The sequence below is a fragment of the Mchenga conophoros genome, linkage group LG22 (genome assembly GCF_057382185.1).
Source record: "Mchenga conophoros isolate Kocher_MC1m ecotype Shallow Benthic linkage group LG22, M_conophoros_male_GT1.1, whole genome shotgun sequence".
Taxonomy (NCBI): Eukaryota; Metazoa; Chordata; class Actinopteri; order Cichliformes; family Cichlidae; genus Mchenga; species Mchenga conophoros.
Genome location: NC_140546.1, coordinates 10,586,414 through 10,611,554, shown reverse-complemented (window position 1 = coordinate 10,611,554; position 25,141 = coordinate 10,586,414). Strand labels below are relative to the sequence as shown.

The following is a 25,141-nucleotide window of genomic DNA, read 5'->3' as shown; positions in this document are numbered from 1 at the left end:
CTTGTACCTGCAAACTTTTTTTACGCGCGCTCAATTTTTTTTTTACGTGCGCTCAGAATAGTGGAAGAAATATAACGCCATACCACACACAGCTCATCATATCATGGTGGCCTACTTAAATGGGTAGACGTGATTAGGTGATGGAGGTCAGCTATGTGGGTCAGCCTTCCTTGACACCACACCCTGATCCCACTGCTCCACCCCTCCCGTTTGTAGTTGTGCTACAAATGGTTTACTGGAAGGAAGAGTGAATCAATTTGTTGGTAAATTATTAATAATGTATAAACAGGAACTTAGAAAGCTTCCTGCTTCCTGGTCCCAACTCTGGATAGTCACGTTTTGGGAGAGTCGAATAAGTGGCCAGCTTTCTAAAAAGGATTTCTAAAAATGAGAAGTGCTCCATCTAAAGTGGGATGGATACAGTCACTCCTAACAAGACAGGGGTTTCCCTTAAAGTTTTCCAATTATCCCTCATTGTTATTGTGTAAGTTACTCACATAAAGGCAGTTCTGGTAATATCAAATTATTAGTTATTTCATTACTGTCTCAGCCTTGAGCTGCTCTGGTATTTTCAAGCAATGGTCAAATGTTAAACTGTTACAGAAACCCTGTGATGACCAGCAACCTTGGATAAAGGTCTCAGACCTATCTCGAGCCAACGTAACAACTAAGGCAACTAGTTTACTCATAAATGGTAAGTTGTTGGGAAACACTTCAGACTTCCCTGAAGTCCATTAAAGAGAACAAAACATGTGTCATAAGAGAATTAAAATGTAACGATAATTGTGCTGTCTTTATGTTGTCCTTTAGCTCTTATGTAAAAATAATATTAATGGATTTGGTCCATTAATAAAAGACCATGGGTTGAACTGAAACCCATGCCAGTGCATCAAGCTGTCACGTTCCTGGGTCTGTTGACCCAGCGTTTTGAGTTTTAGTTTATTTGGATTATATGATTGAGTTCTTTAGGGTAGCTAAGTTGTTTATTAGTTTCCCTTTGTGTTTTCTACTGCTGTATTTAAGTTTCCCTCTCCCTTTGCCTTTATGTGTTTCATGCTGCGTGTCTTATGTTGTCAAATTTATATTGTCTTGTCTTCGTCACGTTTCCTGTTATATTTTGAAGGTCTGTGTCCTATGTCAGTGTAGTCAGCTTTGCTTCCTTTGTCTCGTTATGTCAGACTAGTGTCAGCTGCTTCTCCATGTGTTTCCACTTCCCCTAATCACCCTTGTGTGTAATTAGTTTGTGTGTTTCTCTTCATTCCTCGTCAGGCTGTCTGCTGTCACGCCATGTTCTTTACACCAGGTTTCATGTCCAGGTTGTTTCATATTGTTGTTTAGATTTCCCAGTTTAGGTTTGTGTTCATTTTGCTTCAGTTTTCCTTGCCTTTTGTTTGTACCTTTTACCAGCCTCATTAAACGGCTCGCTTTTTGTTAACATTTAAGTTTTGTTCCCTGTTCCTTGGGGTCTGCGTTTTGGGTCCTTCTCATCAATTCATACAGTCTGCCTTCGCCAGACTGTGACAGAACGACCTGACCGTGATGGACCCAGCGGACATTTATTTCACAGACTTTTTTGAATTAAAGATTCGTGTTACGATTCTTCACGCACTTTGGATTATTTCCTCTGCAGGCAAACAGGAGGAGGAGAAGGAGGCTACTCGGGCTCAGATGACCCAGATAGCCACGGCTAACCCAAGGTTTCTGGATTTTTTGCCTGAGGGTTTTAAAGAACTTTGTTACTGCCTCAACCTGCTCTCATTGAACATGCTGGCTTCAGGCTCTCGCCTGTGTCACCACAGCAGCAGACAAGTGCTGTGTTTTCCTCAATACAACCAGTGGCTGCTTCAAGCGCTACATTCCTCTCAGCTGTAACGGCACCAGCCTCCACAACCACAGTTTCCGGGAGGAGCCCGTCAAGCCATCAGCGTCGCCTGCAGCTGCCTCGTTAGCTGCCTCGTCAGCTTCAGTTTCACCTGCAGCAGCCGCTTCAGCTTTGCCTTCGCCTTGCCTGGTCCGGCTTCGGCTTCGCCTGGTCCGGCTTCGGCTTCGCCTGGTCCGGCTTCGGCTTCGCCTGGTCCGGCTTCAGCTTCAGCCTCGCCTGGCCCTGCCACGACCCAGCCAGAGGTCGACGCCACGCCTCTGCTCGTCTCGCCTGCTCGTCTCGCCTGCCACGCCTGGTCCTGCCACGCCTGGTCCTGCCACGCCTCAGCCCGAGGACGTCGCACACCTGGTCCGGCGCTCGCCAAGCCTGGTCCGGCGCCCGCCAATCCATGTCTATGGAAAACCAACAAGGCTGTTTTTCCATGGCCACGCTGCCGTCGACCACCAGCCAAGCCACTTGTGAGTCTTCATTCTTGGCCACTTTCTGGGCCGCTGGCTGGATATCATCACCGTCGTGGGCGGCCTCCTGATCTGCTCCATCGCTGCTGTTGGAAAATAGTCAACATTTATGCACATGAGACACATATGAGACAATGATTGAGCTGCTAGAAGACATTTTTTTAACAGTAGTCTAGTGTAATCTAACAAATATTTCTTTAGTTTCAAGTACTTTAAAATCAGAAAGCTATAAAAGCTTGCTTGTCAGCCATAACTCAAAATTTAATTTTTTATTGTGAAAATAACTCAAAATTTCGAGTTAATAAGTCAACATTTGAAGTTAGTTTCTCTAAATGTTAAGGTAGTAAGTCGAAGCTTCGAGTTAATGCTGCCAATCAAGTCAAGTGGCTTTTATTGTCACTTCAAACATGTACAGTGGTACAGTACTGGTGCTACATATGACATATAACAGACAAACACAGGACTACGTAAAGTGCAATGTGTAAAAATTGCAAATACACAAGACAAAACAGTGCAACACTAGACAGACCAGGACGATACAGGCACAAGACAGTGCAATGGAAATATGCACAAAACTGAGTATTGTGCAAAAAGTAACTTGGTGTCTGAAGGTGTGTGTGTGTGTGAGCATGTGTGAGAAACTGCAGATAAGTGCTTGGTTGTGACATGTATGAAGGTGTCACAACCAGTGTCCGTGATGGAGGGAAGAGAAGCTCCAATGATCATCACGCGATTAGTCCCGTACTTTAGCTAGAATGGAAAAAAAGGCACAAAGCTGAAGTTATTCTGTCTTTACGTTGCACAGCTGCCTCTTCTCCCCTCATTCTCTCTCCCTCCCTCTCCTGTTGCTACTCTGAATGGCTTAATTTTCTTGTTACTTGGAAACAGACGGGTGGACACAGACACACTCAAAATCAGGTAGTGATAGCATCAGTGAGCTAGGAATATATATGTTAATAGGAAAATTGTACTTAGTAATCAGTATAATCTTTTAATGATATAAGTTTGCATATGGTAGAATGCTGCATGTAATCATTTGTGTGTAGAAGTATATAGTTGGTGGCATATTGAAAGAATGTCTCATCCTAGGAGGTCTGTAACATTCTAGAGTGTTCACCCCCACATCCTAGGAGCATGGGAGAGGTCGTACCTTGTCTTATTGTTTTACGGTAGGATTAATGTAGCTATGTCATCTATGAAACCGTGCTGACCATGCAGTACTCAGTAGTTTACTCATTCATAACCATTAGCTGTAAGATTGGTAGCTTATCAGTAGCGTTGATAGCTGATGCCTTCCACGTTCTGCGTCATGGTAACAAGACTATTACTATTAACTTACTTACGTACCTTCACCGAGCTTCCTGATTGGCAGAGGTAACTTGAAATTTCAAGTTTTTTCAAAGAAATCTCGACTTCTTAACTCAAAATTTGAAACACACATCTTGAAATTTTGAGTTATGGATGGCAAAACAGTTTTTTTTCAGCTTCCATAGAACGCTCATAATGGTTGTGTAAGTGCTTTAAAAGAGATCACTATCTTAATTACATAGTAGCACTTCATATCACACTATCGGTTTGCAAATTGTGTGGGCTCATGCAGTACACTGGCAACAATATTTGTTTTCTTCTATGTTTGCATGTTGTTATTGTTGTTAGATATGCTGAATTAATTTTTTTATTGCTGACCTGTGTGTTTTGCTTATGCAATAATGTGAATATCTTATCTCTGGGACTAATACTTATCTTACTACACAATTTATTTATTGCATTTTCCAGGAAGGCCGTTCAAAGTCTTTTCCAAGAAACATTAAGACATATCATTGAGGCAGATCTTTCAAGTGCCCGTTTACCCGACAGGCTTAAGCCTCCTTGCACTCGTTCCAAGTATGTTTTATTATAGATTTATTGGGTTTGGTGGATTTATTGGACATTGGATCAGCCTAATAAGAGATGTGTTTGCCGTTCATTTGTTCATGAGTCCTCGGCACGTCTACACTACACTCATGATACTTCTTTCAGAACTGATTTTTCATGCTGTGTTTGATTCGTTGCCCTTGTGAAAGACTTTGCAGGGTGAATTTTAAAAAGTGCTCAATAAATTATCATATTTTTTCTGTTATTTTTATTACTATAAAACATTTATAAACATTATAGATTACATATATCTTATATTTTTCTCTTTAATATTTCTGCAGAAGATAAAATTAGGATTATTAAGACAACGTGAATAATGGAACGCTAATCCAGTCCAAGAATAACTTCTGTGGCTGTAAATGAGCATAATATGTCAACTTTAATTATGTCTTTGTTTAAACTTTGCAAATAATCGATTGTAATCAGGCAGTACGGTGGTGGAGTGGTTTGCACTGTTGCTTCACAGCAAGAAAGTTCTGACTCCACCGGCTGGTTGGCCGTCACTAACAAGACAAATTTGCAGCGATCAGAGAAGTTTGAGACAAGTGTGTGGAGCGCCAGCCAGCCCATATTTACTCGAATTCCAAACTTTACTCTTAATGAGTATCCGGTTCCTTTGGGGGATGTTGACCTTTTAAGCAGTATATGTCAAGTAAGCAGTCTAAATATTGCATAAAGATATGGGCAACTTGTGCTGCAGGGCCAAGTTATAGCTGGAATATACAGGTTTACACGGGGAAACCTGCAGACAGTGTTCCTGAAAAGAATCAAGTGAGGTTTGTAGTTCTGGAGATCGATTGGAGGTCTGAATGGACATAAGATGATAATTTCTTCATCACCTGAAGTCTTAGTAAGAAGCTGTGTCAGACACGTGTACTTTGGGGATAATTTCCTCTGTACACAAATAAAATATTCTCAGTTAAAACAGGTGTTACTTTATATGACTGCATAAAAATTTAAAAATGTATCAAAACAAATGTTCTTGGTAACTTTGACCCAAAGTGGTCTGTGATCAACAGGATCCTATATTTTATCCGATTATTGCTTATAGTCAAAATAATCCTGAAATGATCCCTTTTATAACCCGAATTCAAAGCATATAAAGTCAGAATATTGACACATACAGGGCATAAAGTACAAACATATGTTCAAAAACTGTAATGTCCATAACAACTTAGGTTGATAAAAAGATCAACACAAGAAGTAGTGATAATATAGCTATTATAGTTTTTATGAATAGTCTTAAAGGAACAGACATTTTTGGGACTCATTGTTGTAAATGTTCCTGTCATAACACCATACTAAGTGTGAACCTAGGAAAGAAAATATGTTTGGTGGCCAAAGTTACAGTATTTTCTTTCTTTTGAATTGATAAGTTCACATACACATGCTTCAAACAAGCTCATATTAACATGTGTTATTTACAATAGGATTAAAAAGAGCTTCATAAGTTTGTAAATAAGATGTTTCTTCCAAAAATATTTTAATCAACTCCATCAGAGAATTTAAATATTAGTGAAAACTTGGTAATAAAGGGATTCACGGACTTTAATTATACCACTGAATGATGTGGCCACACTTACTGGTCTGGGTACACGAGTGGGAGGAGAAAGACCAACATCATAATGGGCTGAGCTTCACCTGCTGTGAAAAGCTGTATCCTTATCCAGAAAGTAGATGTTGGAGGACAATGAGAGTGATCTGAGTGAGAAGAAGGCACAGCAAAGGGAATGAGACTTTAAGCTACAGTCTGAGGCTGACCTGAGCATTTGTATTAACGGTCTAAATAACAGTTTGATTACAATTTTTAAGGCATTGTATCCAAGAATGGCAACTTCTTGGCAATTTACACTTATTCTGTGCATGCTGCTGATGGCGTGTGGAGGCTTGAGCCTGGCTAGTGAAGAAGCAGAACCCCGAAATTCTCAAACAGACACTGGGACGGGCTCAAACTCTAACGCAACTGAAGAGGGTGGTCATGGAGCGGTGCCCATCACTACACTGCCTATTGTGACCTGGAAGTGGCATCACGTCACCACACAGTACCTGGTGGCCCTGTGGATCCTGGTTGCCTGGCTCTGCAAACTCAGTAAGTCTTGCAAAGCCAAATTGATGGAAGTGCTCTTCTTCCGGCATTATAAACTCCTCTGCACCCAAGAAATTTTGTAATTTTTAAATATGTATGTAGTTTAGGGTTATTCTGATCATCTATTTTTGTCACTGGGTCAATTTCTTAATTGTTTTAATTATTTCTCAAGGAAGTGCTCACAAAATAAATAAAAATAGTTATAAAAAAAGAGTGTGTAAGTTCACTTATATTCAAATAGGGCCAAATCTTATATCACAAGGGAGGATTCAGGGTCATCTGATCCAGGCCTAACAGTATGCTTAGCAAAACGGAAAGTTTTAAGCCTAATCTTAAAAGCAGACATGGTTTGCTACAGGCTCTCCCTCCCATTCTATTTTTAAATAATCTAGGAACCACAAGTAAGCCCACTGTCTGAGAGCAGAGTGTTCTAATGGGGTTATATGGTACTATAAAGTTATTAAGATAAGACGGGGCCTGATTATTTAAGACTTTGTAAGTGAGGAGCAGGTTTTTGAATTCAATTCTGGATTTAACAGGGAGCCAATCAAGAGAAGCCAAAACAGGAGAAATATGCTCTCTCTTTCTAGTCCCTGTCAGTATTCTTGCTGCAGCATTTTGGATTAACTGAAGGCTTTTCAGGGAGTTTTTAGGACATCCAGATAATAATGAATTACAGTAGTCCAGCCTGGAAGTAATAAATGCATGAACTAGTTTTTCAGCGTCACTGTGAGACAGAATGTTAAAAATTACCCCAAGTTTGGTGGCCAAGCTAATGTCATCCAGAGTAAGCATCTGGTTAGATACCATATTTCTATGATTTTATGGCCAAGTACAATAACCGAATTTTTCTTTGAATTTAGAAGCAGAAAATTGGAGGTCAACCAAGTCTTTATCTTTAAGACCTTTCTGCAGTTTGTGTTATCTGGCTTTATGGATAGATAAAGTTGTGTTTCATGTGCATAGCAGGGACAATGTAAGGTATGCCTTTTAATGATATTGCCTAAAGGAAGCATGTTGATCATAATCAGGATTGAAATATTAATTAATGGTAGGACTTCTTTGAGCAGTCTTATAGGAATGGGGTCTAAAAGACATGTTGATAGTTTGGAGGAAGCAATAAGTTAAGTTAACTCAGAAAGATCAATTTGAGAAAAAGACTAAATGAATATCAGTGGTACAGAAAGTGGTTACATCTGTGAAATGATTATGAGTAATTTTTCTTTAATGGTTAAATTTTCATTCGTGAAGAAATTCATGAAGTCAGTACCAGTGCTGTCAGCGTTAATCTCGTTAAAACCGCTCTAACGCTTTTACGCCGTGCAGCCCCGCACACTGCGCTAACTCGCTAATGGAGATTTGCCGCGTTAATGCAGTTATGGCGTTAACATCATTTTAACGAGATTAACGCTGACAGCACTAGTCAGTACCAGTTAACATTAAATGAATGGCTTGTTCAACAGAGTTCTTACTTTTTGTTCGCCTGGAAACAAGGCTAAAGAGAAACGTAGGGTTTTTCTTAATTTCTTTAATCAGTGATGAACATGATTGATGAAGATGTTCCAGCTTCCCAGCAGTCGCAAACACTTTTTAGAGGCTAAATGATGATCTTCAAAATTAGTGATACGCCATTTCCTCTCCAGCTTATGACTAATCTGCATTAAGGCACATCTTTGACAGTTAGCAAAATGTTATAACTTAACATTGTTGACCTAATGAGACAATTTTTATTAAGCCATCAGGTAGGACTGAATAAGGTGATATTATATTGCTTATATTGTAATTACTGATAAATTACAGCTGGTGACATGACTTTTCATGGCTTATTGGAACTCACATTCTCCACCTCTTCAATTATTTTCCCCCCATGTCATTCCTCATTATTACACATGACTTAATTTCTGAACATCTATAGTTTTATTTCATTGCATATGTGAATTGGATGGGTTGTTACCAAGATCTGGTGAGAATATCATTTCAATAGCACCTTTAGAAATATATTTGCTTAGAAAACTGGTGACTTATCTTACCTGCTATATATCTGTCCACAGTCCCTAAATATAAATAAAATATTGCAACAGTTGCAAATGATCAAATGGAGTTTTATGTATATGGTTTTACTTAAAGTGCAGTGAAGGTTTGAATGTTTGCCAGCTCCTACCTGACTACAAGCAGACTGGCTTAAAATCAAAGGTTGTTACAAAGGTTGATAGTATTGATTAATGGTTCTTGTCTTGATCTTTTTTTTCTCCTCTCAGTCATTGAGTCCAACCACCATGTCACCAACGTCATACCCGAGAGCGTCCTGCTCATCTGCTTCGGTTTTGTTTTGGGTGGCATGATTTGGGGTGCAGACAAGATGCAGACCTTCAGGCTGACCCCGACAGTCTTCTTCTATTTCCTGTTGCCTCAAGTCATTCTGGACGCAGGCTACCACATGCCAAACAAACTGTTCTTCACCAACCTGGGTGCCATCTTGGTCTATGCTGTCATTGGGACCTGCTGGAATGCTGCCAGTTTGGGGCTGTCGCTGTGGGGGTGTCACATGGGAGGATTCATGGGTAAGAGAGGATTTTTATTTTGTTTCATTTCAGCAAACCTGCTACCACGGCTCACATAGAGGAAGTGATGTCAAAGCTCAGCGGCCCGAGACGAGAGATGGACTCAAACGCAGATTCAACCTGAGACTCAAGAAAGTGATAAACAAAAGAACTTTATCTAACAATGGCGTGATGCACAAGGTGAACAGAGCTAAGGTTGTGAACTGAGCAGGGACTATGAACATGAACTGTGAGACTAAGGGAAGGTTGCAAATAACATGAAGTGTGAGAGGACACTATGCTGGCTGGAATTGGGATCTTGGTGGGGGAAGCAGAGACAGGTCAAAGGTAAAAAAAAAAAAGGTCAAGAAATTTCCAGTTAACTCTGTCAAATGCTTTTTCTGCATCTAAAGAAAATATTGTAGTTTTGATGTTTTTACTGTATGAGTAGTCTATTAAATTAAATAATCTACGTGCGTTTGTTGATGAGTGCCTACCTTTTATGAAACCAGTTTGGTCAGGATGAATTAAGAGGGGGGTTATTTTCTCTAGTCTCTTTGAGAGAGCTTTGCAGATTATTTTAAGGTCTACATTTATAAGGGATATTGGACGATAGCTTGAGGGAAATAAAGGGTCTTTTCCTGGTTTTAGCAAGAGATTAATATTTGCAGAATTCATATTTGATGGAAATCTGCCGTCTTCTTTGATTTCCAACGACGTTCTGTAAAAAACTGGTGCTAAAATCGTCCAGAATTCTTTGTAAAATTCTGCAGGAAAGCCATCTGGACCTGGAGCCTTATTATTGGGCATGCTTATCAGGGCTTCCTGGAGTTCACCTGATGTCAGTGGCGAATCCAGTGCCATTGCTTGAGTGTCTAATAATTTTGGAAGAGTTATGTTGTCCAAAAACTGATCAATTTCCTTTTTAGATGGGTTTATTTGTGGTGAATACAACGTCTTATAGAAATCCCTGAAAATGTTGTTTATTTGTTTCGGGTCACATATTGTGTTCCTAGATGAATCTTGAACAGCACATATAGTTGTTTTTTCTTAATTCATTTTTAGCTGGTTTGCTAGAAATTGACCGGATTTATTACCATGTTCATAATTTTGTAAGCGTAGTCTTTGTACTAAGAATTTTTTTTAATCAATCATCTCATTTAAATCTAGTTTTGTTTTGCGTATTTTGTTCAATGTTTCCTGATCTTGGTGGGACACGTAGGCTTCTTCTAGTGATTTTTTGTTTTTTTATCATTTCTGAATATTTTTGTTTTCTTGTTTCTTTTTATGTGATGGGAAATAAATTTTTTCTGGTTTTTCTGGTTCTTGCCTGAGACGAGTAAATGTTGATCCAAGGCCTAAGCTGAAAACACAAAGACCGAGAGGTCACACAAGGTTTTAGCTGATGATCTGGTGGAGAGTGCAGGTCAGAGTTGGTCTTAAATACTGTGCACTGATTGCGGTCAATGAGCCAGCATGAGTGGAGTCAGGATCTCGGGAGAGAAGTGGAAAACTACTCCAGGAAGACCAACACTCACTGGATCATGGCACTTTTAATGCTCTAAGTGGGAGTCTATAGAGATTAATTTGCCTTTGGAACGAGCATCAAGTGGCCACTAGAGGAACTGCAGTTTGTAGTACTTCAGCCTTGGCTTTGTTTTTTTGCCTTGAAATTTGTTCTGGAAACAAAGACACGTCACACAAATGATATTTCTACATCCGTGGTGACTCAGGAAAGCTGCCTGAGAAGAGTTTTCTTTAGTATAAAACCAATCCTTTAAAACATTCCTTTTACTCTTTGTTTGGATACATTAAACATCGACATCACTAACAGCTAATTTGACTTCCTTTTAACACTTCATCAAAATGCAGACAAATGAAAATAAGATTTAAGTGGATTTTTAGTTCATTACAGCTCCAGGTTTGTCTGAGACTTTATACCAGGAGCCCCCAATCCAAGTCCACGAGGGCCGGTGTCCCTGCAGGTTTTAGATGTGTCCTTGATCCATCACAGCTGATTTAAAAGGATAAATTGCCTTCTCAACATGTCTTCAAGTTCTCCAGAGGCCTGGTAATGAACTAATCACGTGATTCAGGTTTGTGGACCCAGGGTGAGATCTAAAACCTGCAGGGACACCGGCCCTCATGGACTGGGATTGGGGACCCCTGCCTTAAACCTTTGGGTGAAGAATACTGAGTCTGACCACTGCCAAACCAGTGCACTGGATGAGACTGGAGAGAGATTTGACATGGACTTTTCCTACCAATAAATGAGAATGTTTTACCAAATGACACAGCATTTCATTCCAGCATTTCAGTTTGCAGCAAAGTGCCAGATTGATCATAGTTACAGTACAATTGAGCAAAACTGAATATATTTCCTGCTCTTTGTATCTGTACAGGTGACCTGGACATCAGTCTGCTGCAGTACCTTCTTTTTGGCAGTCTGATGGCTGCTGTGGACCCCGTGGCCGTCATCGCTGTGTTTGAGCAGGTCCACGTTAACGACGTCCTCTTTATCATAGTGTTTGGAGAGTCGCTGCTCAACGATGGTGTAACAGTGGTTCGTATGCATCATTGCTTTGTTTAGCGTTACTTAAGTAGCATAACAGTTTGTGAGTTTGCTGAGACACCCATCATAGCAATGTAGTAGAGTAAGTAAACACTTGGGCCCTCTAGTGTAAGAGTTTTACAAATTGCACATGCAATGTGCAATTTGTAAAAGGAAACTATGAAAGGTCAGTTTGGTAACAAAATGCATTTATGTAACTATAGCATGTTGTACTGCATAAGGACAGTGAAACAAAATCTGACCAGCTGAATTCTTTCCTCCTTCCTTCGTCTCTGTAAATGTACAGTCGTGGTGAAAAGAAAAAAGCTCTTTTACGTATCAGGACATAGTAAATAATATCTGGTCCTTAATAGTCTCAAAATTAGGTGAATCAAACCAGAGGTGTCATGAGTTTGCAGCGCTTGCAGACCCATTTGGAGTGTTAAGTTGAAGACCAAGATGCAGATATGCAGAAAAAGAAGAAATAAACAGAAAATACACCTTTATTGGTTAAAATGTCCAGCAACAACATAACATTAACAAAAGCAGCTGGAGTAACACTAGGGAACACACTGGGAGTAAAGAGACAGTCTGACAAGGACTAAGAAGAAGACAGAATTATTTATGTACAGTGGTGTGAAAAAGTGTTTGCTCTGCCATGCAGGCCATTTCTGCCCAGTGTCTAACTTATGATGGAGTCATGAACTCTGACCAGGACTGAGGCAAGTTAGGCCTGCAGTTATTTGGATGTTGTTCTGGGTTCTTTTGTGACCTCTTGGTTGAGTTGTTACTGAACTCTTGGAAAAATCAGAATCAGAATCAGAGAGACTTAATTTATCCCCAAGGGGCAATTAAGATACAACAGAGCAGCATGATGTTAAAAACAAGGACGGGGCGTAAACAGGCAAAACGAATGAGAAAAAAAATACTTAAAATACACAGTATATACACAGTTTTAAAATTAAAGTCACTGAATAAGTGAATAAAAAACTGTAGGTGACTAAAAGTGAATAAACTGTCGGCAGTATAAAAAGAGTGTAGAGTAGTTTATGTTTATGGTGTGGGAAATGGGCTTATTGGCTGGAGTTAAAAAGCAGAGTGGCTTTCAGACAAAGGTGGCTCGCTGCATTTTCTCCTCCTGCAGAAAATGCAGTGGAGGCGCCGCCCAGAGAGGGAGCCGTTGAAATGCGGCGTGAAGAATGTGAGAGGGGTCATTAATAATTTTGGCTGCCTGTCTAAGGGCCTGTTGGCTGAAAAACCTGTTCAACAGTTCTGACAGGCAGGCCAATGATTTTAGAGCACACTGATGCAGTGTGCTGCAGTCTGTTCCTGTTCTGAAGGCTGAGGGAGTGGAGCCAGCAGGAGATGGAGAAGGTCATGATGCCTTCCAGGAAGGCATAGTAAAAAGTCATCATGATGGGTGTGCTGACTCCAAAGTAGTTGAGTTTCCTAAGGAGGTATAGCCATTGGTAGTCAAAGGAGCTTGCAAAGAAAAGCGACTGAGAACCTTCACAGACATATAGCCATTGGTGGCACCTCTGTGTTGGCAGAGAATTTCAGGAGGTTGTCAGAGATGGTTCCCAGGTATTTGTATACCTCAACTACCTCCACTGGCTTCCCATGGATGGTGGTGGTGACTGAAGCAGCCAGATCCCTCTGCCTACTGGAGATGGTCACCACCATCTCTTTGGTTTTGCTCACGTTCAGTTCAAGTTTGGAGCTGTTACACCACTCTACAAACTCCCGCATGCTCAGCACCCTCACCTAAATCATAAGGCGTTGCCATGTTGAGAATGTGATAGAAGTTTTTCTCCTGTTGAATGGTACAAGCTAGAATGGACAAGTCTGGAAAACATTTTTACCAGATGACCAGTCATTAATTTTTCTTCCATCCAATTTTTCTTTCATCTCTTAGGTGCTCTTCAATGTGTTTGATGCATTTGTGTCACTGGGAGGATCCCAAATTGATGCTGCAGAAATTGCTAAAGGAATAGGTAAGACATGACATTTATTAAGCTGTTAATAGAGAATTTATCAGTGCATGCAGCTGACTGCATGTTTCCACAACCTTATAAACTAGGGCTGAGTGATGAAGTCACTTGCGTGAATCACAAAACATTTCTTCCACTGAAAATGATTTGTCCAGATGAACAGAATTTACTTTTTGGGACTCTCTCTCCACAGTTTCCTTCTTTGTGGTTGCATTTGGTGGTTCCCTTGTGGGCATAGCATTCGGCCTACTAATTTCACTTCTGACTAGATGCACAAAAAATGTCAAGATCATCGAGCCAGGCTTCATCTTTGTCATGGGATACCTTTCCTACCTGACTGCTGAGATGCTTTCTCTGTCTGCTATCCTTTCGTGAGTATTTCACAATTGAAATATCATTTATTTTGTTGTGTCTTATCCATTTTCTATATGTAAAAATGTAGTAAACATATTTAGATGCACACAATTTATATTTGTGTTTCCTTCTGTAGGACTACATTCTGCGGTGTGTTATGTCAGAAGTACGTCAGAGCAAACATGCATGAGCATTCAGTCCAAACTGTCAAATATGCCATGAAGGTTTTCGCCAATGGATCAGAAACCATCATCTTTGTTTTCCTCGGTATCTCGGCCATCGATAAGGTTATCTGGGTTTGGAACACGGGCTTCATCCTCCTCACAGTCTTCTTCGTCTTTGTGTACAGATTCATTGGTGAGATTTGGTCCTTTTGCTATCACATGCACACATTGTGATTTAAAGGTTTGTGTGTTATACAAAGAAATTTTCTGTGTTTGTACTGCAGGTGTGTTTTTCCTCACCTGGATCCTTAACAGGTACAGGCTGGTCCCGCTGGAATTCATAGATCAGGTGATTATGAGCTACGGTGGCCTACGAGGGGCTGTTGCGTATGGCCTGGCTGTGATGCTGGATGAAAACAAGATAAAAGAGAAAAACCTGATGGTCTGCACTACACTCATTGTGGTTTACTTCACTGTCATCTGGCAGGTAGTGAAAGTTTGGTTTTTGTTATTAAATGTATACATTATTTTCTTTCTTCTTACACAGTCCGCATTAGAGCTAAAGGTTTGCACATTACTGCTTCACATTGTTGCAGGGAATGACGATGAAACCTCTGGTCACGTGGCTGAAAGTAAAGAGAGCTGAAGTGAAAGAGCTCACACTCCTAGAAAAAATGACAAACAAGGTAAATCTTAAAAAACATCTCATGTTTCACCTACACAACAATTTTCTGTCCAGTTATTAGAGTCCTTCTCCTTTCTTTAGATGTTTAATCACACTCTGGTCGCCATAGAAGACATATCAGGACAAATAGGACACAACTGTCAGAGGAGCAAGTATGAAAAGACTTGATACATAAATTCAAAATGCCTTTTCATTTTAAAATAGGCTACAGTGATCTGTTTTCTTTTTGCTAAGGTGGAAGTATTTTGAGGAGAAGTGGATGTCGAGGATTTTGATGAAGCCGTCTGCAAGGAAGAAACAAGACCAAGTCTTTGATGTCTTCCATCAGCTGAACCTCAAGGATGCTATGGAATATGTGACTGAAGTGAGCATCATTTGTACATTTTAAGTATATTTTGCTGAAATGCTCATTTTGGAAAACTAATAAGTTTGCCGCATGTAAAGAAAGCTCTGTCTTCTTCTGTTGCAGGGCGAGCGTAGAGGCTCACTGGAATTTATCCGTAAAGAAAGTGTTGCTATTGATTTCAGGAAAAAGTTTGAAAGTGAACACTCAGAGGACATGCCTGGCATGAGGGCGAACATGTCAAATGGTCACTGTGCAAAGCCCACTACGAGGTAAGCAATCTGGATTTTTAAGAGGAGAGCTAAAAGCAGACTTACAAGCCATTATATAATTGGGTGGTGATGAATCAGAGGCCACAAAAAATTATTTTAATTTGAAGAAAAATCTAACTAGCTAACTAGGAGCACTGCAACTATTCAGTGCCTGAAAACAGCTCATTTCACAACCATATTTTAAAATATAAACCAGAGGGAACATAGCCCTTTTAATATTCTAGTATTACTTTAAATCACTGACACGATTGTCTTCCTCTGTACTAGAGACCCTATTCCATCAGTAAGCGTGGAAATGCACGAGCACGCCATGAAGGCTAAGAACGAAGCTGAGGCAGTTAACGCTCACAACCTTCTGGATCAGCATCTTTACAAGAGCAGGAAGCAGGTAATGAGCACATTCAGTCATCACATGGAGGGCTTACTAAAGCAGCTTAGTGCTGCACTTTCATTTCATTGGAGACAAAATGTTAAATGTTGTCATTGTGTTACTTAAATTTGTAAGTCTTAGTTCAAGCACCATGATCAAAGACATTCCTTTGTTTCTGACCTCCCCAGCCTGTTGGTGGGGGAGGCTGTAGTGTTTTATTATGGGCACATCCTACGGTTAGCGTTCTGTTTCTTATTTAGTGAGGATGTTTTACTTCCTGCCTTTTTGACCTCACCTGTGTTTGTGTATGTTGAGACCATTGGAGGGGTTAAGCCATATACAGGGTAGATGATCCTTTTTGTGTGCAGGAGGTCACACAAATGCACACCCTAACACAAACACACACACGTGCACACACACATTCTTGCACATGCACACACACACACAGATGCTTGCACATACATGCACACACACATACACATTCACACACACACACACACACACACACAGATGCTCGCACATGTATGCACACACACACACACACATAGATGCTCGCACATACATGTACACACACATACACATGCACACACACACATACACACACACACACACACACACACACACACACACACACACAAAATCAAAGTAAAATCAAAACAAAAAATGCATATGTAACACTTTTCTTATGTCCTGCTCATGCCAGTCACTCAATTCCCATGAAAAGATATGAAAGGTTATTCTACTGTTCTCCTTAAAGGTGACACTAATAAAACTAATAAAATATATATATATATCAGTCAGGACCACGGTAGAAAGATATTTCCAGGAATCAGCATCAACAGATGCAAATGATCAAGTCAGGCACAGCAGTTACAGATGCAACTGTGAGCAGTTTCATGCACCTCAAATCCAGCTGCCTGAGATTTATATTTGTAGAATTTGTATATTTGTATATCAGCACTGAGACCAGCTGAATTGCCTGGACTGTGGCTGAGCTTGACTTCATGGTCTTCATGGTTTGTTTTTATCAGTGAGTTTTCTTTTCTTGTTCATAGCATCGCCACAGGTTCAGTCGCAGCAAATTCATAATCAACAAAGATGAGAAAGAAGTCCAGGAGATCTTCAAGAGAACCATGAAGAACCGAATGGAGTCATTCCAGCCTGCAAAGACGGGCGTTTCACCAAAGACGGTCATCAAGCACACAAAGAAGGAACACCAGCAGAAGGTAAAGAGAAAGAGAGGGAATGAGTTTACCACAAAGAGCAAAGAGCTGATTATGTCTTTGTGAGGTTCAGTGAAGAAGAAAAGTGTCTTTTGCAAATACGGCCCTTACTGATTCTTTATTTTCAGTTCTGTTTTTTGTTGTACAAAATAGTAAATAATTCCCTATTGAGCCTTTATTAAACTTCCTTGAAATAATATTCATAAACTCTCTTCCATGTGTGAAAGTGGACAAAAATATTGGATTTTGCTTCTTGAAGTAAAATTTAAGTAAAATCAATCTTTTTTTTTTAATTTTTCTTTTGTCTGTTTGGTACAGTTTCAATTCCAAAAAAAAGGAAGTTGTTTAAAATATATTATTATTCTATATATAATTACTACAAAATTCCAATGATTTGTACATCTCACAAATCTATATTTGATTCAAAATAGAGCAAAATAGAATCATAAAACATATCATATGTTTAAACTGAGAAATTAAACTCAGAAGATGTCAATTTTTAAGAAAGATATTTATTTTGAATTTGATGGCAGCAATACATCTCAAAAGAGTTAGGACATCTCCATGTTTACCACTGTGTGCCAGCACACAGAACAGCCCATAAACTTCCCGACATTCCCTGAAAAATATGTTGTCTGGTCAGTCCAAAACTCAGGACCATGACACTTTAGCCCAAAGAAGATAGAAGTGTCCGGATCATGTTCACAAATGGCTTCTTCTTTGGAGGACAGAGCTCTGACCTGCATTTGTTGATTAACTTGATTAACTTGTTAATGAGCCCATGCAGTGATTTCCATGGCAGAATTGTGTTTTTAATGCCGTGCTGCCTGAGAGCCAGAAAATTACCTAAATCCAATATTGATTTTTAACATTGCCCCTTTTGCAGATCCTTTACATTTCTTGTTGATATTATGTACTATAGATGCTGAGATATTCAGTGTCTTCACAATTTTACATTAAGGAACTAGGAATTAGTGTGAAGTTATCGCACAATTTGTAGACCCAGATTTTTGCAGATTTGTGCCCATCTTTGCTTCTGAGACACTGAGACTTATTTAAGGTGCTCTTTTTCCTTCCAGTCATTACTGACCTGATGCCACTTAACCTAAAAAGCTGAAAAATGTTCCTCCAAGCTTTTCTTATTGTTTTTATAGTTTTCCAGCTTTTAATTGTCCTGCTCCAAGTCTTTTTGTGTTGCTGTCATCCAATTCAACATGAGCTAATATTGTTCTTAAAATGGCAAATTATTTCTGATTTATTGTGAATAAAATCAAGGTGTTGCTGTTTTTTTACTGGGATTATACCATTTTAGCAGACATAAATTGATATTTAAGTGCTTCTGTTTTTTATCATGTTATGCAGGGCTGAATGATTCCATCCAATCTCTTCCTCTTGTCCTTGTCAGGGTAACGGGGGGCTTGAAGCCTATCTCAGCTACTGTAGGACTGGACAGGTTGTCAGTCTGTCGCAGAGCTAACACGCAGAGACACCAAACTATTCCCACTCATATTCACACCTATGGGCAAAATAGAGTTAACCTAACCCTACCAACAGAATGTCTTGAGAGGACCTTCTTGCTGGGAGGCAACTGTGCTCATCACCGACCATAACAGTGCCAATCTCTGCTTCATACTGCTGCAGAGAACAATATTCAAATATATTTAAAGTATTGTGTAATAAATGTATCATATTGGTTTATTACCAGAGCTCATATAGAACTTTAAGACCGATACCTACACAGATATTTTTAAAAAGTTAAATATTCCTTTATACCTTTTTCTTTTCAGATACATGAAACACTAGTAGACATGATACATTTGTGATGTCTAATTATTTCCTCAATTCAGCTGGTTGTTGTTTGTAGTGTTGCAAACATGCTTGTTGCCATCAGGGAAGTTGCAGAGTGCCCTCTGCTAGACAAAATATGTAACAGCAACATTGGTAGCATAGTTGAAGGCCATTGGTCTTGTCTCTTTTTTTACTTCACCTTCCATGTTTTTTGAAACATAGCGTGTGATCAAATGACTCTTCCTCCTCTTACAGATGCCAAAAGGAAAGTCAATAAGCCAGACTAAACTCTCCTATTCGGGTGATGAAGGTTTGTACGTCTGCTTTTGTTGTTGTTGTTGTTGTTGTTTTATAGATTTAAAACAAATTTTCTCATTTTCATTTATAGATTTTGGGTTCTCAGAGGGAGATAGCGCCTCTGGCTATGACTTGCCATACCCTTCTTTCCCCATGAGAGATTCCAAACCAGGAGGTAAAATAATCCACTTTCTACATCCCGTATGAAAATGAGAGAAAACATATTTTTCAGAAATAATTAAGAGCAGAAAATGCTTTTACTATAAACACAAAGATTACAACATATAACAGAGGGAACTAAATAGACAGTGCATATGCAATACATTTAAAAAAGGTGAAGTACATGTGTGAAAACAACACATTATCATAGGATTATTATAGAATTGCCTAATTCTGTTCTCACTCTGCAAGCGAACACTTATAAAACATTTTGACAGCACTGAGTCGTGTTGAGTTTGATTTATGTACACAGACAAGAAGGACCAAGCACAATGAAAATCTGCAGACATAAAGAGTTATATAGATTTAGCATCTAGAGAACAGAGGTAATCTAATAAAATATGAAGTACTGCTCAGGTGCATTAATAAAAAGGAGCAGCCAATAATAGTGTCACTTGTATAAAAATAATAATAATAATGCAGAGAACAGCAATGTCTCCAATATTGAACCCTGAGGTACTAATTCAGTTTTTTTCTTTCATCAAGGTGGGATTGAGAACTCAGCCTTTGTGTCAGATTTGTACCCCACGGAGTCATTGCAGATCCCTCCTTGGCTGGCAGAGGGTGAGCTCGACAGCAGCATGGTGGCTCCGTCACTGCGAGCCCAGGCAAGCCCGCCCACATCACCGATGGAAATGCGCCACCTGGGGCTTCTTCGTGTCAGCACTCGCTCCACTGACACAAAGCAGATGAACAATGATCAATTGCCGCTGCCACCAACACATCCTCCTCCTTCACCTCCCAGTAGCCACATGTAACTGGATCCCAATCCCAACACCCTGTTCTGTCTCACTTGAACCTGGGACAAAGACATAAAACAAACCTCAGACATCTACTCTCATATTGACAAGGAAATGTTTTCTTTTCCGTAGCTGTGTTTAGCTTCTGTGTTTCTACACAGAACATACACAGTTTCAAATCTCTGTGCTCTTCAAACAACCCCTGCTGTTTTTAGGTTCAGCCTTCACTTGACAAAGAAAAACTGCACTGAAACAAATCCTTCATGTTCAACATAAAAGATATGTTGAACACCCTCATATAATCTGTGGTTTGTAGTGAATCTGCCATTGAAAACCATTATTTAAGGATTTTTAAAAATATCTTAATATGATGCCAAAACGTTTCAAATGATGTGGATTTTCTCTATATAGCAATAATAACAACAGGGTTTAAATAGAGTGATTTAAAATAGTTTGTGAATCTATAATCCATAGATTCGTATTGCACAATACAACGAAAGCTTTCACCACCAGGGGGCACTATTTTCCCTGTCAATGTGAGACATACTATTACTAGCATAATAAAATCCTGCATAGGTCAATGATGCACATGGATGTTCACATCTTCCATTCATCACGCAGGATCTTTGTAAGCTTTCGAGTAGGCGTAAGGATGGTTCCACAGTATGTGGCATCAACTTTCACACATGGGTGGATCTACAAGGGGGCATGGGGTCAAATAAAATACTTTTTATTATTTTTATTTTTTAAAAATAAAAATAATCTCTTGCCATCCCTATAGTGCAGCCCTAGTTTTGCATGCGATGGTTTTGTTTATATAAAAAAAAAAAAGCTAGCATTAACACTTTGAGCACAGCTGAATATAAACTGAATATGAATTCTAAAACTGAATTTATTGCATAGTGTTACCGCCAACCCCCACCCCACACACACTTCACCCTTAAAAAATGGTTCATCCCATAGTGGTGCCCAGCTTTAATTCTTGTTGTCAGTAGCAATCAACCTATGATTGTGCCAGAGCACATTTTGAATGAACACCATGGACATGGATTGTTACACTCTGGAATTGGAGTGAAGGTGAGTGTTCTTAACCCTCTGGGGTTATTGGTATTTTTTTGTTTTTGTTTTTTTATTTGGTTGTTAAGTAAGAGGGGAACGTTTGGGGAGTGATTGCAGTGAGAAAAAGTGAGTTATGAGATGTGAGAGATTTGTGACGTTTAGCGTGTTTGGAGTGTGTAGTTCGTGCGTTGTCTTGTCTTGTGTACTCAGTGTAGTGTAGTTGTTGTTTTGTGTGTTGTGTGTGGCTTCTTATTCAGACACCTGATTGCTTTGTAATTTCAATTTTAGTAGTATTTTTGAATGGTTGTACAAAAACACCTGAGGCATTGGCGGCATTTTTAGGTACAACTTTATTGTTTAAAAATTTTGCACAAAACATTTTAAAGTTTATATTTGCATTTCAAGTTATGAAAATAATTCACTAAAAATATTTGTGGTTATTACATTAAAAATTATATAAGATTTTCCTACTAGGATTTTATGTTTGTTTTTTTTTGTGTGATTTCAGATAAACTGTGTTAATACAGTATGTCAATAAAAAAAAATAACTATAAATTTCAACATGTGAAATTGTGCTGAAAAGGACGATACCAAGCAAGGCTAATCTAGGTAAATATAAAGGTCAAATCAAAAGTAATCAAAAATGGCCAATTAAATTGTGGGCCTTAGAGGGTTAACCAAGTAAAATATGAAAAATTAGGTTTAAATTTTTGGTCAAAAGTGTGTTCATGAAAGTGCAGATTTCTGTCATTTTGTTTAAATTTAAGCATGAAACAATTTTAACATTTCTAATAAAAAAAAGTTTGAAACTTAAGTTAGAATTGTGTTTGTAAATGAACCATCCCATTTTGAGTAGCTTTCTGGATTTTGTACTTATTGGGCTACATACTTATTATATAGGCTATACAGTATATACAATCAAAATTCACATGTTTTATTGCATGTTTAATTATGTGGGCTAAAGATAAGAAGAAAGTTGTAGACTATATTTATATGAAGCATGTATATACTTACTGCATTTGATGTATGTTAACCATATATGGATGTAGCACTTGCATACGTGCAAACAAGAAATATGGCTTTGATTTTGATTTCCATGTCAGCCTTAGAACATTTCTTTAGATCTAACTGTGAGGCAAACACACTGCAGTGGGAACTATTTAAACATTTGCACAGATTCAATGCACTCATCTCAAGATCCATAGCACAGTTCAGATTCTTAGCATAGCGATACCGCTTTTTAAAAAATCTTTTTAGGATTTTGGGGGGTTCTGTGGTTTTATTTGGGGGGGGGGGGGTGGGGGAGACTTTAGAACCTGAAGTAAATGCTCTCGACACACTCACATGCGCTTCTGGACAGAGACCTCAGATGTTGTTCCTGGGTAAGTATCAGAGTAAGAATCTGGTTAGATACCATATTTCTAGGAATTTTAGGGCCAAGTACAACAATCTCAATTTGATCTGAATTTAGAAGCAGAAAGTTGGAGGTACATCCAGGTCTTCACGTCTTTAAGACATTCCTGCAGTTTAACTAATTGGCGTGCTATATCTGACTTCATGGATAGATTTGGTAGAAAGTTGGGTGTCATCTGCATAGCAGTGAAAATGTATGTTATGCCTTCTAACGATACTGCTTAAGGGAAGCATCTATAATGTAAACAGAATTGGTCCTAGCACTGAAGCCTGTGAAACTCTATAATTAACCTTAGTGTGTGAAGAGAACTCTTCATTTACATGAACAAATTGGAGTCTGTTAGATTGATATGATACAAACCACTGCAGCACAGTACCTGTAATACCTACAGGATTGCTTTAATCGTGCTAATAGAATATTATGGTCGACAGTATCGAACGCTGCACTGAGGTCTAGCAGGACAAGCACAGAGATGAGTCCACTCTCAGAGGCCATAAGAAGAGCATTTGTAACCTTCACTAAAGCTGTTTCTGTGCTGTGATGAGCTCTGAAACCTGACTGAAACTCTTCAAATAAGCCATTCCTCTGCAGATGTTTGACAACTACTCTTTCAAGGATTTTTGAGCTGAAAGGAAGTTTGGAGATTGGGCAATAATTAGCTAAGACAGCTAAGACGTTTAACTACGCCAGCTTGAAGCCCTGTGGTACATAGTCGATTATTAGAGATAGGTTGATCATATTTAAGACTGAAGCATTAATTAATGGTAGAACTTCTTTCAGCAGTCTTGTAGAAATGGGGTCTAAAAGACACGTTGATGGTTTGGAGAAATTACTGGAGTTAACTCAGAAAGATTACTGGTGCTGAAAGTAGCTGTAGATAATTTTACATCTGTGAGATGATTATGACTAATTATTTCTACTAGTTAAATTTTTATTTGTGAAGAAGTTCATGAAGTCATTACCAGTTAACGTTAAAGGAATGATGGGCTCAACAGTACTCTGACTTTTTGTCAGCCTGGCTACAGCGCTGAAGAGAAACCTTGTTCTTACTTTCTTCAATCAGTGATGAACAGTAAGATGTACTAGCATTAAAGAAGGCTTTTTAAGTACCAAACTATTTCTCCAGGATAAATGATGATCTTCTAAATATGTGAAACGCCTTTTCTTCTCCAGCTTACACATTATCTGCCTTAAGGTGTGCGTTTGAGAGTTATACCTGGGAGTCAAGTACTCCCAGGTATAAGCTACAGTATCCCGAGTCATAAACAGGTCAATTTATTTACAAGATAATCAACCTGTCAATCATTACTAAGGTTGGTGGAAATGTTCCTAAACTAAACGTATTCATTCAACAACCCTAACAATACCATGACAAACTGGAACAAATGGACTGGAAACTACAAACGCAGCAATGACCAGTGAATGTTTAAAATGTCACTGAATGACATCCTTTACTCCTTCTTTAATTCTTCAACCGCACACTCATACATGACCTTACTCAAAGAGGAGTAGTATACATATAAAAGGCTCAGTCCAGGATTTCTAGCCTTTCTGAAGTCACTGCTGACCACAGACTGTGTCAGGACTGAGGACACAAAGTCGCAGACAACGTAGTGAAGCGCGACAGTAGAAAGCCCTTCTGAGGTAATACGGGCACGAGAAGGCTTCTTTTCTTCAGTCAATTTATTTTTTTAAATGCTACACTGTGGATATGCACACCACTGTCTGTTAGGGTCAGTGTTGTTGATCTGTTTTCTTTTAGAGCCTAGTGTTTGATAGAATTTAACTAATGTATAGCCATTCACTACAGACTCATTATTCAGTACTTTTCTGATTAATTGCTCTAGCTTTTTCACAGAAACTCTAAATTTCTTCCTCTTTTCATTATTGCAGAAAGTGAAAAGTCACTCTCATCTTTATCCATAAACAAGTTGTTTATCATAAAGGGCTCACTTCTTTCCTATTCTTACTTGTATTTGCCTTCATAATAGAATTTCCTCTATCTGCCTGTGCATTCAGTCTGTATTTCCCAGGTTTATGATTGAGGCAGATGTAAAATTATATGAATGGTTTCTGGGGACATCTACAGTACGGAGTAAGCAACTTGCATGAGGTGTGTCACTGTGTCTTTGACTTGCTCTGACTGTTACAATACCTGAGCAAACAGGTCAAGCCACGGAAAATTACGACAGCTAAAATGCAAATAGAATACGTCTTACTTATAAACCTGACGTACATACTTTAGAAAAAAGTTTCACGGATGTGACGTTACTGCCTACAGATGGTATTTCCTGATGGATTTCCCTCAGTGGAGGAGGAGAGGAGGGACTAAGAGCTTTGTCAAGTTAGACTCAATGAAACAGTGGAAATCCTACAAATTATCCTGTTTGCTTTATATGGTTCAAAATTCTAGCTTACTGTTAAAGTATAATGTTAAAAATATATATTAACAATCACGACAGGTAGAATTTTTACCACTCTTCATTACAATGTTGCTTCAGCTCATTGAGGTTTGCAGGCATTCATTTCTGCACAACTCTCTTAAGATCTGATCACAGCAATTTGCTTATTGCAACACCTTTCCTTTCTGTTTCAGTTATTCTGCTGCAGATTTGCTGTTGTGTGGAGGACAGATGGCCTCATGTAAAATACTTTTGTATACAGTTTATGGTTGACAGGTTCTATGGCTGCAGAACAAGGCCAAATCCTCAACCTTCCACCACCATGCTTAATAGTTGGTATGAGGTTGTTCCAGAGGTCTTGTGCTTTGTTTAGGTGCAACTTAGCAAAC

The 25,141-nt window shown here is 39.1% G+C and overlaps 1 protein-coding gene across 2 annotated transcripts; it reads left to right on the top strand.

Moving 5' to 3' along the window:
- Positions 1–5,944: 5,944 nt before the first annotated feature.
- LOC146548842 (sodium/hydrogen exchanger 3-like) lies at positions 5,945–21,896 on the top strand. Of its 2 annotated transcripts, XM_085262061.1 has the most exons (16): positions 5,945–6,343; positions 8,599–8,901; positions 11,283–11,443; positions 13,347–13,425; positions 13,616–13,793; positions 13,913–14,133; positions 14,225–14,427; positions 14,537–14,626; positions 14,707–14,777; positions 14,860–14,989; positions 15,095–15,240; positions 15,508–15,628; positions 16,666–16,836; positions 18,877–18,931; positions 19,010–19,093; positions 19,624–21,896. In XM_085262061.1, exons 1-16 carry the CDS (start codon positions 6,082–6,084, stop codon positions 19,893–19,895), a joined length of 2,547 nt encoding a protein of 848 aa, XP_085118187.1. In that variant the 5' UTR covers positions 5,945–6,081; the 3' UTR covers positions 19,896–21,896. The 2 variants fall into 2 exon arrangements, with proteins under 2 accessions (XP_085118187.1, XP_085118188.1); XM_085262062.1 differs by lacking the exon at positions 5,945–6,343 and having other exon boundaries at positions 8,775–9,228.
- The last annotated feature ends 3,245 nt before the right edge of the window (positions 21,897–25,141 follow it).